Source organism: Hyperoodon ampullatus (assembly GCF_949752795.1).
Source record: "Hyperoodon ampullatus genome assembly, chromosome: 2".
Taxonomy (NCBI): Eukaryota; Metazoa; Chordata; class Mammalia; order Artiodactyla; family Ziphiidae; genus Hyperoodon; species Hyperoodon ampullatus.
The window spans coordinates 101666906-101684068 of record NC_136915.1 but is presented as its reverse complement, the minus strand read 5'-3'; the positions used below and the strand labels follow the sequence as shown (position 1 = coordinate 101684068).

The 17163-nt window shown below is 36.3% G+C and overlaps 1 protein-coding gene across 4 annotated transcripts in view; it reads right to left on the bottom strand.

Annotated features, from left to right (window-relative positions):
- HIPK1 (homeodomain interacting protein kinase 1) overlaps nt 1-17163 on the bottom strand; it is a gene marked incomplete at both ends in the record, with an annotated part of 35167 nt that overhangs the window by 6508 nt on the left and 11496 nt on the right. Inside the window, 8 exons of one of the 4 annotated variants that reach the window (XM_079696985.1) lie at nt 254-396; nt 3028-3162; nt 4108-4229; nt 8030-8255; nt 9117-9279; nt 9638-9822; nt 10560-10646; nt 11427-11546. In XM_079696985.1, the coding sequence (XP_079553111.1) occupies nt 254-396; nt 3028-3162; nt 4108-4229; nt 8030-8255; nt 9117-9279; nt 9638-9822; nt 10560-10646; nt 11427-11546 (1181 nt within the window). The remainder of the gene's footprint in view (nt 1-253; nt 397-3027; nt 3163-4107; nt 4230-8029; nt 8256-9116; nt 9280-9637; nt 9823-10559; nt 10647-11426; nt 11547-17163) is intronic. The other 3 variants (XM_079696986.1, XM_079696987.1, XM_079696988.1) reach the window with 3 other exon arrangements.

Sequence of the window (17163 nt, the reverse complement as noted above, 5' to 3'; positions counted from 1 at the left end):
CTTATTGCATAAGACTTTCTTTAAATCTGAAGTAAATAATTCCTGAACTTAGAACCTACTGTTTTCCTGTATTCAAAGTTTTCTTATAACTCTGTCTCCTAGCCTGATATGGATTCTTTTCTTCAAGGATTTCACACAGAGATAAATCTCTCCTTTCCTTTACCTTCTTCCCGTCTCACCAAATCCTCAAGTGGTCCTTCCCTAAGGGATCTGCCCTTGCAAATTCTCCCAGAGAGGAACATAGGGCACTTGCCTCCAGTCTGTGAGCTGCTGGCCACTGCCCATGGCCTCTGGAATCACTGCAGTGGGCTGGACTGAGTTGTGTAGAGCTACCCCAGGCAACTGTTGCCAAGTTGAAGGCAGGAGAATTTGTTGGGTTCCTCCAGGCCAAGCCTGCTGTAAGGAAACAAACACAAAAAGATCCAGACTTGACTCACTCTTGGCTTTTTCTTCTGTTTTTTAGATGAAAGAAAAATTCATATCTTAAAAGAAGTTTCTTGTAGATTGTTAACTTGCAGAGATTAAAAAAAGAAAGGTCAGAGGGGCTCAAGGTTACAAGTCTTATGAACAGGGAAAAAGAACACGCTGCCTTCTCTTGGCCACCTCCATAACCTGACCACCAGGGTATTAAAGAAAAGAAGATCCCTGTGGTTAAGAGTCTATTATACTGCAGAGTAAAGGAGTCTGAAAGTTCAGAAGTAAGCTCTAGTTAAATGCTGGAGTAACATTTTTGCAAAGAGTCTAAAAACATCCCAAGAAAGAGTTAAGACAACTCCCTTGAGATTAAAAATAGGAATTTAAAAATTTGAGTGCCAATCAGATAAAAGACATCAGGTCAATTCAACCCATAAAACAAAGAGGAGAATTGTTCCTTTTTAAAAGGGTAGTACTTGGAAAATGGAGCCAGATGTGGATGACCAAAGGCCAAAATCCTTTGGCAAACAAGCTTAATGCCAGCAAGAGAAAGCTAACTTCATCATTTATAGCCATGTGGTAGCATTTTTAAAAAATGCAATAAGAAAAATATTTAAGAAATAGATGCAGAGAGTACCATATTTTGTTCTTAGTAGTTTCCTAAATATGCATCATTTGTAGAAACATAACTCGACATAAAAACTAATCACTAAAGGAAAATACATTGTTTGTAGTTCTTAACAAGCCATGCCACTTGCAATAAATAGCAACAAATATGTTTTCTGTACTTCTTACGGAAATTGTGGCATTTCCTAGAAAAATAGGAACAGATTTGAAAGTCTGCTTTTTAAACCTGAATTCCACAGTACAATCACCTACAATGCTTGGGTACATATGGTTCTGTTTCTTGAATTCCAAACTGCAAGGCCATCAACACACTGTTTTAAAAATATTTCTGCAAGTAACAGATCCACTTGTTACAAATACCGGTTCCAAACAAGAAGCCTTCAAATCAGAGAAACTGCAAACATGTCTGCTACCATAAGCAGAATTCAAAACAAAACAAAACAAAACAAAACAAAAAATAAGAGAAGTATGTTAAGTCACACCATGCGTCTTTCCATAAGCCAACACCTGCACAAGACAAAGCATGTAGTTTAATACAAAGCAAGAAATAACATTTCAACGTGAGGCAGAAATCTGGCGTTCCAAGCGACGAACTGTTTTGACAGAGGAAGAACAAAAATATGCAAAGCTTAGCAAATGGCTAGTGCAAACTTAAGAGAAGCAGCAAAGGAGAAGTGTCAACTAACATTCCCAACCTCAAAACTATAGGTGTGCAAGTTAAAACCAGTGGCTTGGATCAATCAAGTTGGAAATATATCTGACTCCCTCACACTCAGGGCTTATGCTTATGATGTAATTAATTTGGCGGTGACAAAGACCCTTAAATTGAAAACCAAAGAAATTCCAGCAACTAAAGTATGTATTCTGAAAGTGTTTTTCACTCACACGAGTCCTTGAGAAACAACAAGAGAAATTTAAAGCCACTCTGAAAGATGGAGAAATATCAGGGGTCAACAGTATCAATTAGGTTTTCGAATGCTTATCTAATTTTAAATTTTAAATGATAAAATGCCAGATGTCAAATAAATAATTCTAACTCCCCCAAGTAAACCAAACACATCCAAAAATCACTATTAAGGTTACAAATGCTGAAATATACCTCAAAGTCCTATTTGTTTGTTTTCCTATCTCTAAAACCCACACTATATTTGCTGCTATATTTAATAAATTTTCCCCATGACTTTTGATAACAAAGATATTCTTGCATAAAGTTTTTCAGTCATATCCTCATCTTTGTATAAAGACCTATTTGTAAAATAATTAATTTCTCCAAAACCCCTATAAATGAGTTCACCTTTGATTTCAACCAACAAATGAAATATGATCTAAAAAGGCTCTAAAGGAAAGATGTTTAAATGGAAGATATTAGCTGCCACTGATCATAAGTAGCAAAGAGTTATCTTCATGTGTTCATAGAGGGAAAGTTAATGTCAACTAATAAGGAAATAAAGTAAGAGCATCTTAAACATTTCTACATACACAAAAGTTTTAGAAGCTTAAAACAGTCAATAAAGAAGGAAGCTAACTTGCCAAGGAGTTCCAATTTTGGCCATCCGGTACCTGTAGCAGAGCCAAACTAAAGGCCATTTCCTTTATTCTCAAGGTTCAGAGGGTAAAGGATAGGGCAGAGAAACAGATAACAGTGTTGAAGCTCTTCTGAGGCTACGCCAAGAGCTTTTATCACACTAGGCTGGCAAAGAAGAATCAAGGGGTCTGACCCCTTTCAGAGCCACACTGAACATCAGAGTCAAACAGTGCTTCAGCAAATGTTGGGGAGGAAAACAATGAGACATTAAAGATGTAGCAAGAACACAGCCACAAGATGGCACATGCTTCCATGCCCTCTGCAAAGACTAAGTTAAAAAAATTTTTTTTGAAAAATGAGAAAACCAGAAGAAAACAGAACAAAAACAAACAGGAAAAAGTAAAAAAAAGAAAGAAACCAAAGAAACTCCGTTAGTAACACAATCAAGTGAGGGGAATTACCAGTACAGCGGCAGTCTGTTCAACCAGCGCCGGCCGGCCGGCTGCGCAGCTCAGAGTAAAGGGCACCGCATACTGCGGTGTGATGGTGGCTACTTGAGGGTGGAGAGTTGCTACCATTAGTGGTGTACAGCTTCCCTGAAATGTAGATTAGGCAGGTGAGTGAAACAAACATGGAGGCAGGTTATCTGGATTCAGAAGGGTTTTCATTTCCCCCAAGTTATTACCAACAATAAGCAGTAATTTCATATCACTTAAAATGCATGTACCAAACACAACTTTCCCCTTCAACTCCGCACAGCATTGGACCACTAGGTCAAATGTCAATGGCCTAAAGCAAAAAAGTATGGGAATCCTTCTTGGGCTGGATTCAGAGGATCAGTTCTAAAAAACTCAGTTAACAAAGGCATGTATTAAGAATTCTTCCTCTTCCTACTCACAAAATCAGGGTTTTGGATTTCAGATTTGCTATGTGTTATGGGCCACAAACATTTATACACAGAATTAAAAATATAGTGTTTGTTGCTTATATGAATATTTCATGAGTTTCTTGACCATCTTAGCTGCATTTTGCATGGCAGGGATAATGTTTTAAACCTTTCTACAGCCTAGTTAAACACAAGGAATGAAGGAATGTAATACTCGAAGAGGCATCCTGATATAATCCAGCCTCTCAACTGTGATAAAATTCTCAAAGAGTGAGTAATGGGGACACTAAGAGAGCAAAAGGGGAACCTTTTACTTTTAGAATCAAAGTGTTGTTACATGTGTCCTATACCTTTAAGAACATCAAGATAAAAAAATAACTTCATCCCACAAAATTAAATTTACTCAGTAGACAATTTCTCAAAGTCTGGATATTTATGTCTCCAAGTCTAAGGAAGTCACTGGCAGAGTTGCAATAGTGTTAGGAATGAGTATGTCATTCCATTATAGATGTTTCATTTTAAGTCCACTGAATCGTGACCAAGAAAGATCTTACAGTCAAAGCAAATACCATTTCCTAGGACAAAATATCTGATTCTCAACAGTGCTTCAGAGAACTTCAGCACTATTGAGTATCCAAGCTGCTCTGTCTTTTACCTGTGTAAGAACTCCCGACTGTATCTGTAGTGGCTGAGCAGCTGGTGCCTGGGGTACAATTGGCACAGCATTATCCATCCTTACAGGGAATCCAGAATGCTTTGTTGTTGCTTGTAGTCCAGCTGTAAAAAGTAACATCACAGTTATGTTGCTTTGCTAGGTCTGGGGGTACTGCTTGTTTGGGGGTTTCTGGGTTTGTTTTTAGCTTTTCAGTTCGAAAAATCTACCACCCAGGTTTTAGTTCTAGACACTTAAGACAAAGGAGTTTCACCGAAGTCTGGGAAGTTAAGGAAAGGGAGACTTGATTCCCTTCAGGTTGGATTAATGGAAAGATGCCTGACAGAGGGAGGGCTGGCTTCAGGAAATTCAAAATTTTTTTTTTATCCAACAAAGCTTAAAACACAACACTCATCCCACTTCCATTAACAGTAGAGGTAAAAACAAACAAACAAAAAACCTTCACTTAGTAAGTTATGTTCAGCTTTTAATCCTAGAGGGAAAAAAACTTAAGCATTTAAAAAGTGTAATCTATTAAAAGCAAAGACTTTATAACTTCTGGTTAATTAGATAAGAAACATTATGAAAAGCTCAATAATTTATTATCTTAGCTACGCTTTTATTTAGAATATTTTAAGGGGATGTTTTTACCCAACTCCTCAAAAATATATAACCTAGTTCACAATTCAGTCATATATTTTATCTTTAACCAGTATGTGAACTGAAGGAATTATGCCTAGGACAAAAATATTTTAAAAGTAGACATTGTGGTTTACAGAAACACTTTTTTGTACTTATTTTAGAAATCTGCTCTCGTCACTGACAGCTTTCTAAAGCTCTTCTCTAGCTAATGGAAAGCTAGGAAAATTAAGAAATTTTGCTGCCTTTAGAACAGTGACCATGTCTCTTTATCATTTTATTCATTATCCTCTGGGCACAAATGTTGAATAAATGTTTCGTGCAATCAGGAGTATCTCATTCTGGGGAAAAGAGGGGATCAAGATAGTTCTCCCTTCTGCCAAGACTTGAGAAGAGAACCTTCAAAACTTTCTTTTAAACCTACCCTATCAAAGCTTTCAACGTAAAGAATTTAAGTTTCTATAATGCCTCTGATTCACTGATGCTTGCGTTTTGTTAAGTGAGGATACAGCCATTTTAATTAGAATATTCCTTCAGTGACAATTTCTAGGCTATCACCAACTAATTTCTCTGAATATTACTATGGAGGTATCAAATGAGCATAACTCATAAACTCTAATATTGTTGTTTTCAGCAAGTTAAGTCTTCCAAGTTTGCATTTCAGTAATTTAATTTAGTAACTAATTGTCACATAGGAAAACATAATCCAGAAATGTACAAAGTAAAAGAGACTAGTAAAATCAGAATTACAACACTCTAATAATAACTTTTTTAAAAGTGCTACTTACATCAAAAGAAAAGGAAACAAATCCAGGTATCCAGATTGAAAAAAAAAAAAATTGCCAGCCGTTCTTCCTAAGGCAATGCTACCTAATCAGAAAGCTAAGTAACATCAAGGATTCTTGTCTATATTTCCATGGCTAACTACAAGACAACATTATTGCAATAGCCTCCTACGGCAAAATTTAGGAAGAAATGTTCACTATAGAAGCTCATCTTTGTGTCCCAGGGTGATGAAATAGAAGAGGACAAAATTACAGAATTATAGTTTCCACTGAGCAAAATGTCTATCTATTTTGGTCAACTGGAATACTATAGAAAGTAGTATTTATATACTGACCCACAAATGTGACTCTAAATAAGTATTAGATTGCTATAGTAATTTAGGCTAAGCCACAGCAGCCAAGCTAGTTTAAAACTAGCTTTTTCAGGGAACCCCAAGTGGAAACAAAGAATTAACAAAAGGCAACACTTTGGGAAGGTTCTCCCTGAACCCTGAACTAAAAGGATTAAAGTTTTGTTTTTATTTGTTTTGTTTTTTGTTTGTGTTGAACATAGCCCTTTAAATAAATAAAAAACCATGAAAGTATGGCAAGAAGAGTAAAGCTGTCAAATGGATGAGGGTCTATTCTCCTCTAAGTGTAGGCATCTTGTGAAAGAGCAGATGGTGAAAGAAAAGTAGGCAACCTGGTACAGAGGCCTGCTGGGCAGAAACCAGCATATGGCTATGGTTGGCAAATGAACCGACAACTCCCTACAGCTCTTTGAGTTTAGACACTGAAAGGCAGTACAGAGTATAACACTTCAAGATGTATAAGCTATGGGCCCACTGCCTGGGTTCAAATCATGGCCCTGCCGCTGACTGGGCATAAAAACTGGGCAAATGAGGGAATCACGATCAGTTTTCTCACCTATAAATTGGGCATAATGACATTATCCACTTCCCAGGGTTGTTTATGAGTATGAATACATGCATGTAAAAGCACTTAGAACATTTTCTGGCATGTAGTAAGTAATACATATCAGTTTTCACTACTGTCATCACTTTAATTTTAAAACTCCCTTTCATTTGTAAATTTTAAAATTTGCTCTATCTAGCTCCTAAGGTTATTTAGACTTCCCAAATAGGAAAAAAATTTCCAAAGCTTATACTTACCTAATTATACCAAAAGGGGTTAAACCACTTTTCCCCTCTACCTCTTCTCCTTACAATTTGTTTTGTTAAAGGAACTAAAAGTTCTTCTGCCTCATCTCTTAAATATCATCTGAGAAGAAGCAGAAAACTTCAGTCGCACATCTGAAAACTGTTCCAATGAAACTCACTTTGGGAAAGGTGAAGGGGAGAGGGGTGGCTATTTGCTAAGTTCAGTAGAAGAATCACTCAACATATGACAACCCAAAGTATAGAATTTACTATTATGAAGCATACGCAAAAAATAACTGGGTATATTAGGCTAAATTTGCATTTACGGGTTTTGAATCTGCTCCTCCGCTCTCCCTGTGGTTTCTCCCTGATTTACATTGCTATCGCTCTCCTGTCCTCCCGGTAATCTGTCTCCCCTAGCCCCTCTTTTCCTTCTGCTTGCTCTGACTCTGTCAGAAACCACACAAACAAGAGTCACAGTCAATAAGTAACTGAAGTAAAAAGATAAAAATGCTAACTGCTTCTACGTGAACTGCTATGAGAAGCCTGAATCCTGGTTTATTCCCAGAGGGCATGACATTGACTTTCTATTGGGAAAGTCAAGATGTCATCAGAATATATCCTTAAAATAATTTATTTAAACTTTTAAGTAGCTCACCAGATCAATAAACACGGAACAACAATGAGAAAATGAGGAAGGATGGAAATGTGAAAATTAAAATCTTATTGCAACACATCAGGTGAGAGCCCCCTTCTTCAGCTATTCTGTTCCTCTACTGATAGGAGTTTGCAGGAACAATATAATTCATAAGCTGAAGCAGATAATGTTAATGCCTTACCCAAATACCTCAGCTTGTAGAATTTTTCAGTTCAATAATGATCTTCTGAATGTAACTTAAGAGGTTTCTACATTCTTAAACATGATTTTTACATTTTTTAATAAAATTACCTTTTATTTGGAATACTAATTTTATTTTATAATGGAATGATACAGGGAATAAGATTCAATATATAGCAGTTCTGTTTCCAAAGTTTTTTCAAGATGTATATACTCTGCACATTGAGAGATACGTGTTTATGCTAGATGTAGGACATCAGTACAAGGTCTCAATGGGCAAGAAAACTGGTTATCAGGCAGTTCAAATAAGGAAACATTAATTGAATGCCTACATGTCAGATAGTATCATAATTAGACAAATAACCAATGTAAAAAAGATCAACCTACTTCAGTTATCTTCATAATCAAAGACTGAGTTTAAATTTGTCAAAGATCAAAACTAAACAACTAGATACTTACTTAGGATCTGCCTAAAGCAGGTAGGTCTGATATATACCATATGATATAGGAGTTTCCCCACTTACTTTGAAAAGCAGGTGGACATACTATAAATGTTTGTTGGAATGGATCTGTCTGAGTGCAAATCTGGGTGGTTCCAGGCTGCAAGGAAACACCCTGCTGGGCAACTCCAGGAACTGGTGCTGCAGATGATGGGTACAAAGCCGACTGGTAGTTTAGCAGTGAGACATCTGAATTAGCCAGAGAAAGAGTAGCAGCTGCTGCAGTAGAACTGGAAGCTAGAACACTGGCCTAAAAACAAAAGGATATTGGCATAAACATTTTTACATACATAGATTCTATCCAGAAAAACTAAGAATGAAGTTTTAAAATGTAATGTTAACTGTCTTTGAAATAACTCTCTGCTTAAGAAATTCTTCCTATCTCTTAAATTTAAGGTAGATTATAAAGCTGAAAAACAAAGAATAAAAAAACAGTCCTGCTCTGGTTGAGGCTATATAAATAAACCCCTACCTCTTCTTTCTTTGCAAAAAGTTACTGGATGTGAGATCCCACCAAATCTCATATGATCTTCCATTTAGAAAGTAGACCTAGCTAAGAAATTAGGAAACTTACATCTTCAGAAACAAACTTAAATATAAATATCACTGTTTGGCAAACAAATGCAAAACCACTCTTAAAGTTAATTATTGGAATTCATAGAAACAAAGAGTAGATCAGTAGTTGGTGGGGCAGGGTAGGAGATGGCTGGGGAGGTGGTCAAAGGGTACAAACTTCCAGTTATCAGATGAGTAAGTTCTGAGGACCTAATATACAGCATAGAAAAAAATGATTGGGAACACCTTTCGATACATGTAATGAGAGCTATCTAACAAAAAGAGAGTCATTTGGCTGAAGTCAGTACAATCAACAGCAGTAAGTAGTATAGAAGCCAGGTTCCACTTAATTTGGCTATGCTAAGACTATGAGGGCATGGATTAGGCCTTTGTATTTAATTTTTGTCAGCACATGATGTGTAGGTATTATCAATCTGAAAATTCTTACGAAGCAACAAGACCACCAAAGCAAAGACTGGTTTCTTTACCTCACCCTGTACTTTTACTAGTTTTTATCCCACTTAGGTCTGAGTTTCCAAAATCATTTACTGAATACCTGATTGTGCACTGTATTGAGTTGGTTGCTGAAGCTCATGGTTAGATTTGTGCTTGTATTTGGGGCAACATGCGTGGTGAAGGGACTCTTGATCTGACTCACTGTATCATACATGTGAACCCTCCGTTTGCAGATCTCCATGTTCTGAAAACAAGACTTAACACTAAAAAAAGAGATTAAAAATTCAATTAAATAAATGCCGAGATTTAAACAGATAGCAAATAACTCAAGATAAATACAGATCAATGGTTTTTTACCCCTGAGTGCTTTCAGAGAAAATGAACCAAGAGTTTTGAACCATAAAAAGGAAATGAACCATAAAAAGGAAAAATACACATCTAATTTTTTTTACACATCTAATTTTTAATCTCATGATTTTTCAATGAGAAGGAAAAGCATCAGTAAGCCAAATATGCAAGTATCAAAGCCACTACTCTTGTGATACTTCCATTTAGCTGTAAGATGGTAACTCAACAGAAAACCACATCATGGCAAAATGCCGCAGACCATACTATACTCACTGATTGCTATGTGGAAAATCCAGAAGGTGAGTCATTGTCACAAACTGATGGTTAAGAGTTTTCAGAGGAGTAATTCTCTTATCCGCATCAATTGTTAGCATTTTTTTTAACAGATCAATGTATTCTCTTCGATCTGCCTTCTCTGCCAACATATCTGTTCCCTCTAAGTCTGTGGACATGTTCACCTTACAAGGAAAATTTAGAAATATTATACTTCATCACTCAACCTTTAATGCAGACATTTTACATGTGCGCTATGTATACATATTTATATATATATAATATTCATATGTATTATATGTGTGTGTATGTGTGTGTGTATATGTGTATATATATATATGTATATATATATATAGCTCAAGAGAAAAACCTGAGGAAATTTTTTCACAAATGGAGGCTCTTCTTATACTGTCTAATTAAAACCTTCAATTTGGTACAGTCTGTTGGTAGAATAAAGCTGAATACGCTCTTTTCATTCAAAATCCAGATCAAAGAAGTTAAGCAAAAATGATTGTTATTACTTAAATATAGTTTCTATTGCTGAAAAGATTAAATGACATAGTATGTGTTTAAACAGAGTGTGGAACAAAAGCACTAAATAAATGTTAGCTCTTATGTAAGTATTTATTTAGTAGAAAAAATGGACAAGAAAGGAACCTTCGTAACTAATATTTCAAAATCCTGACACGCAAAAGACTAGTTAAGCAAAAGCAAAGGAGAAATATATAATTCTAAAAATATCCTTTGCTAGGATTCAAACATTCTTTTAATATGTGGAAGAATATTAATGTATTTATGTAAAAAATGAAAACATATATTAGACGATAACAAATTGAATCTATCTTTAATATAACCAATGGAACTGTATCTCTGATTAAAGAGATACATAAATGTCTGGCTTTCTGAAACTTTCCATACTTACCTGAGCCATATCATCTAAACAATTAAAAATGTACTTTCGAGCTTCTTTTGATTTGATCCCAGTCTCCAATTCATGTTCTTCAGGTGTCTACAAAATACAGATTTAAAAAAAATTCCATCTGTATGTTTTCACCTTTTATTCTAAATTAAAGTCAGAATACAGAGATACAAGTGTTGTCACCTTGCCAACCAGAGATCACAAACGTGAAAGTAATTTACAACAAGAAAATCTTCCAGTAGAGAGATGGGACCTTGATACCTGGCCACCCTTTCAACAATGATAAAATAAATGTGCAAGCAATGATGTAGCACAGTTCCTGAAGAATGTCAATTAAGAAGAGACATTACCATTTTTCTTTAAAAGCTACTTTCAAATGAAACAATATTTCAAATACTAACTATTCAATAGGCTCAGAGACAGAGTCACTGGGTTAATCAAATTACTCAGACATCTATTTGTTTTAAGAAAATATGTAAGGTCTTAATATGGGCAGTTATAAAATTGTGTTGTTTTGTCATATTTATTGAGAATTCTCTAAAAAACAGCCACTACTAAATTACTCTAGTTCTTCCTATCAATTAATGATAAGCACTACTCTCCATAACCCCTTCTTAGCTGCTGATTCAGATCTATAAAATAACCTCAGCCAATTGAACTGGCATTTAATGTTTTGTTTTTTTAACTAAGGATAAGGCCATACGGGTACAATGATATAATTTCTCAAAGTATTTGCTCCTGCAAACGAACATTCCCACTGTCCCCCCCTGTGCCCCCCTCCACCTCAAGAATTTAATAACTAAACTTTGAATTCAAATTGGAATTAAGGAGTACAGGAATGAATAGTATAGTATAGCAAGGGAGTCAGACCTTAAGCCTCCACAGTGGGTACCCCAAATTAGGATCTCTGTTGAAAAACCTGGTTGTTTTTGTTCCGGCACTGAGAAGATATTCAGCTGGCAGGCCTTGTGTTTGTGAAATGTAACGAATCTGAAATGTCAAAACCATCAAAACATTGATTGGAGTGAAAAGGTAAAGTATTAAAAACTTTTACACTAAAATATTATAAATATTAGCTCTAGTCAAAAAAAAAGAAAGGTACTGCAAAGAAATTAACTATTTGATCAATACAAATGAAATTTATCTGTAGATAAATATATATGCTAACCCACTCACAGATAATTCCCAAATATTTATTCAGTAACTTCCTTGTTGCTATACCTGTTATTTACAAGGAAAACTCAGTTTTGAAAATTCTCTGTGTGACCTTTTTTGTTTTTTTGTAGATTTCTGATACAGAGTTCAAAAAACTTTAAGAGATTTCTAGGACAGAATAGTTTCCAACAAACTATTTCATGGATTACCAAGGTTTTGTTTGTTTGTTGAATCATTATCAAATTTAAGAGATTAGGAAAAAATTTCCATAAACCTCTTCCTTCCTTGGCTACTCTAGCTCTTGTCAATTGTCCCCACTCTAAATTGCTCATACCATAAAATTAAACAATTTAGTTTCTCTATCCCCACATCAATAAAGGTCAGGTACTATGTTCATTCATTCAATTTTTATTTTTATTTTTAGTTGCATTAGGTCTTCATTGCTGTACACGGGCTTTCTCTAGTTGTGGCGAGCGGGGGCTACTCTTTGCTGCGGTGCACGGGCTTCTCATTGCGGTGGTTTCTCTTGTTGTGGAGCACAGGCTCTAGGCGCACAGACTTCACTAGCTGTAGCACGCAGGCTCAGTAGTTGTGGCTCGCGGGCTTAGTTTCCCCGTGGCCTAGAGAAATGTGGGACTTTCCCGGACCAGGGGTTGAACCCATGTCCCCTGTATTGGCAGGCAATTCTTAACCACTGTGCCACCAGGGAAGTCCCCATTCAATATTTATTGAACACCTACTTTGAACTAGACCAGCAGTTCTCAAAGTGTGGTCTGGGGAACACTGAGGGGCCCCCAAGATCCTTTTAGGGAGTCTATGAAATATAAACTATTTTCATAATAATACTAAGAAGTTATTTACCTTTTTCATTTCTTTCTCATGGGTATAGAGATTTCCAGAGGTGATGTGTGATGATGTCATTGCTCTGATAGCTAATGAGACACGTGCCTGTATATTCTTGTGTTTTAAACGTTTCCCAGTTTTGGGACTTCCCTGGTGGCACAGTGGATAATACTCTGTGCTCCCAATGCAGGGGCCCCAGGTTTGACCCCTGGTCAGGGAACTAGATCCCACATGCATGCCACAACTCAGAGTTTGCATACCACAACTAAGGAGCCCACCTCCCGCAACTAAGGAGCCTGTGTGCCACAACTAAGGAGCCCACCTGCTGCAACTAAGGAGCCCACGTGCCGCAACTACGGAGCCCACCTCCTGCAACTAAGACCCAGTACAACCAAATAAAATAAATATTTAAAAAAATAAAAATAAAAGTTTCCCAGTTTTATTGTTCACATTTCTGTTTGCTTTCACAATTCTCCCTATCCAAAAAAGCAATCTGATGCTTTTTTGACCTACTGAAAGTAAAACAAGAGGTAATTTTTTAACCATCCCCCCTCCACATAAGAATGGCTATATTTAATGATGAAATTAGAAAGAAACTTTTAAGCAAGGAAATCTTACTTCTCACCTCTCCTCCCCAAAAATTTCAGTTTTAATTTCTAATGCAATATATATTAATAGATATAAGCTATATAAACAGGGCTCTTTGGGGTCCTCAACAATTTTTTAAGAGTGTAAAGCAGAGGTCAGCAAACTATGGCCTACAGGCCAAATCTGGCCGGCCGTCACAAGACAATTTTAGAAAACAGCAGGATATTACTCTGAATCTGTGAGAGGTACCTAACTGGAAGCCAAAATACAGCATTGGCAAAATAGAAAAAAAAAATTAATGTGGATGAGAACATTTTAAATGTGAACTTCTTTTCCATACAAAAAGGGTGAAACATTTAAAATCCAGGATAAAATCTGTACAATGAAATACTATGCAGACATTTTAAATGATAGGGTAAAAGTGTATTTATCGACATTGTAAAGAAAGATATTTCATAATATACTAAGTGAAAAAGCAGATTACAAATTAAATATGACCTCACTTAAAAAAATTACACTTCACTGATTATAAGAGGCACATTTTTTCACATTAACATCTTTGAAATTAGGATATGTCTTAAAATTGATAGCCATGATAAATCATGGTTTAATTGGAAGCATTCTTTCTTAGAGGTACAGAAAAGTAGTGCATCTCTCAATGAACGGTGTCTTAGATTTGATGAAACACAGTATATGTATTCCTCTATGTCCGTAAGTTTATATATGAAACATAACTATATGTAGCACATATTCATTCATTCTTTCAGTAAGTACTTATTGAGCCAGGCAGTGGTGATTGTTAAAATAGACATGGTTCTTGCTTTCATAGACCTTGCAGTCAAGTGAGGGAAACAGACACTGAATGCATAATTCAAACTGAATTGGCATCCTGAAGAAAATAAACAGGCTTCTATAAAAATACATAACAAAGGAACCTGACCTAGGCTGGGGACTGGTGAGGAAAACATCCTTGAAGAAGTGACACGTTAGCTAATAAATGAGTAGGGACTGACTAAACAAAATGAATGGGTGGTGGAAAAGCATTCCAGACTAAGAGAACAGTATGTGTGAGGGCCTGTGCTAGAAGGAAACATTCTTAACCAGTGCTGAAATGATGCCAGTGGGGCTAGTGCAAGAAAAGCAAGAAGAAATGGTGTAAGATCAAATCTAGAAAGGAAGAGAGGAAGAGGAGAACAACCCAGGTAGAGGCTCAGAGGCCATATTAAGGATTTAGCCCTTAATTCTAAATCATGGGAAACCACTAAAGAGCATGGGAGTGGCATGATCAAATTTGTGTTCTGAAAAAAAATCACTCTGGAAAAAAGACTAGAGGGAGGCCAGAGTAGATAAAAGGGAGGTTGTCTAGTAGCCCATGTAAGTGATGAAGACAGCCTGGATGAGGGTAATAGCAATAGGAAAAAATGAGTATAATCAAGAGGCATTAGGACATACATGGTCAGGAGATACATGCATGTCCATACATGCATGTGTGCGCGTGTGAGCGCATGTCTGCGCTCTCTCTCTCTCTCTCTCACACACACACACACACACACACACAAACTGCAAAACTACATTTCCCTTCATAGAATTTATCCCAATTGTACTATATAATTATTTGTGTGATTATTTATTTAATGTCTATTTCCCACCACCAAACTATAGCCTCCATGAGGGCAAGGACAATGTTTTATTCAGCACTGTATCCCCAGCAACCAGAGTACCTATGACAGTAGTCAATAAATACATAAAGAAAATTAACAAATTAAATATATAAATAAATATAAAATATCCCAAAACGTAACAGGTTACCTTTGAGGGGTAGAACCACTAAAGGTTGAAATTTTTGTCTCTTAGCTTACTGCATCTTTTCTAATTTCTCTACAATAATGCACTTACAAAATTAAAACATTAAAAAATTTTAATATTATAGAATGAAAAGAGTTAAACTGTGAAAGTAGAATGGGAACTATCATACACTGCTTTTCACATAGCTTAAAATAAAGCAACAACAAAGGCCCTACCTTTATGCAAACAGAAAGTATTATTGTCATTTGTTATTTTATTTTATTTTATTTTTTTTTATATTTTTTTTCGGTACGCGGGCCTCTCACTGTGTGGCCTCTCCCATTGCAGAGCACAGGCTCAGCAGCCATGGCTCACGGGCCTAGCCGCTCCGCGGCCTGGGGGATCTTCCCGGACCGGGGCATGAACCCGTGTCCCCTGCATAGGCAGGTGGACTCTCAACCACTGCGCCACCAGGGAAGCCCATTTGTGATTTTAAACAATTGAAATGTTTCCAACAAAGGTGAAGCCATTAACTAATATCTAGAGAGGGTAAACATATTTGACTTCAAGACTCACAAACATCTGCTGTAAAATCTCAGCTATCGCATTTACAAAAAATCCACAGCTGATACCATACTTAATAGTGAGAGACTGCTTTCCCCCTAAAATCACGAACAAGACGAGAACATCCACTCTTGCTATTTTCTTTCCAACACTGTACTAGTGTGGTTCAATGCAAAGCAGTTAGGCAAGGGGGAAAAAAGCAATCCAGATTGGAAAGGAAGATGTAAAATTATCTTTATTTGTAGACGACATGATCTTGTAGTTAGAAAATTATAAGGAATCCAAAACCATTAGAACTAGAGTTCAATTAGAAAACTATCAGAAAAAGAGTTCAAGGGTGCAGAATACAAGATTACAAAACTCACTGCATTTCTATACACTAGTAAAGAACAACTGAAAGTAAAATTAAGGGATTTCCCTGGTGGCACAGTGGTTAAGAATCCACCTGCCGCAGAGCAACTAAGCCCGTGCACCACAACTACTGAGCCTGCGCTCTAGAGCCTGAAAGCCACAACTCCTGAGCCCGCATGCCACAATTACTGAAGCCCGCGCGCCTAGCGCTCATGCTCCACAACAAGAGAAGCTACCACAATGAGAAGCCCACACACTGCAATGAAGAGTAGCCCCCGCTCGCCGCAACTAGAGAAAGCCCATGCACAGCAACAAAGACCCATTGTAGAGATAAATAAATTTTAAAAAGAAGGATCTTTAAAATAAAATTAAGACAATAATTCTACTCACTATAGCATCAAAAAAAATACTTAGAAATAAAATTAACAAAAGAAGTATAAAACTTGAACTCTGAAAATTATAAAACACTGCTAAAGAAAACCGAAATAAATCTGATCATGTTTATGGATCAGAAGCCAATATTTTTAAGATGGTGATACTTCCTAAAGTGATCTACAGATTCAAGCAATCCCTATTAAAAAAAAAATCAATAACTTTTTTGGGGCAGAAATAGAAAAATCCCTAAAATTTATATGGAATTTCAAGGGACCCCAAATAGCCAGAACAATCTTGAAAAAGAATAAAGTCCTGGTTTGAAAACTGACTACCACCAGAGAAAGACAAATACATATGATATTACTTATATGTGGAATCTAAAATATGATACAAATGACCTTATTTACAAAACAGAAATAGACTCACTGACATAGAAAACAAACTTATGGTTACCAAAGGGGAATGGGAGGAGAGGGATAAATTAGGAGTCTGGGATTAACAGATACACACTACAGGTAACTATATTCATTATCTTATAATAACCTATAATGGAAAAGAATCTGAAAAGAGAATACACACACACACACACACACACACACACGGGAATCACTTTGCTGTATACCTGAAACTAACACAACATTGTAAATCAACTATACTTCAATTGAAAAAAAAAAAGAAAGAAAAAAACTTACTACCAAACTATAGTAATCAAAACAGTGTGGTACTGACATAAGTATAGATATAGGATATAGATCAATGGAACAGAATTGACAATCCAGACATACATCATTATACTTACTTATGGTCAACTGATTTTTTTTCTTTTTTCTTTTTTCTTTTCTTTTTTTTTTTTGTGATACGTGGGCCTCTCACTGTTGTGGCCTCTCCTGTTGCGGAGCACAGGCTCCAGAGGCGCAGGCTCAGCAGCCATGGCTCACGGACCTAG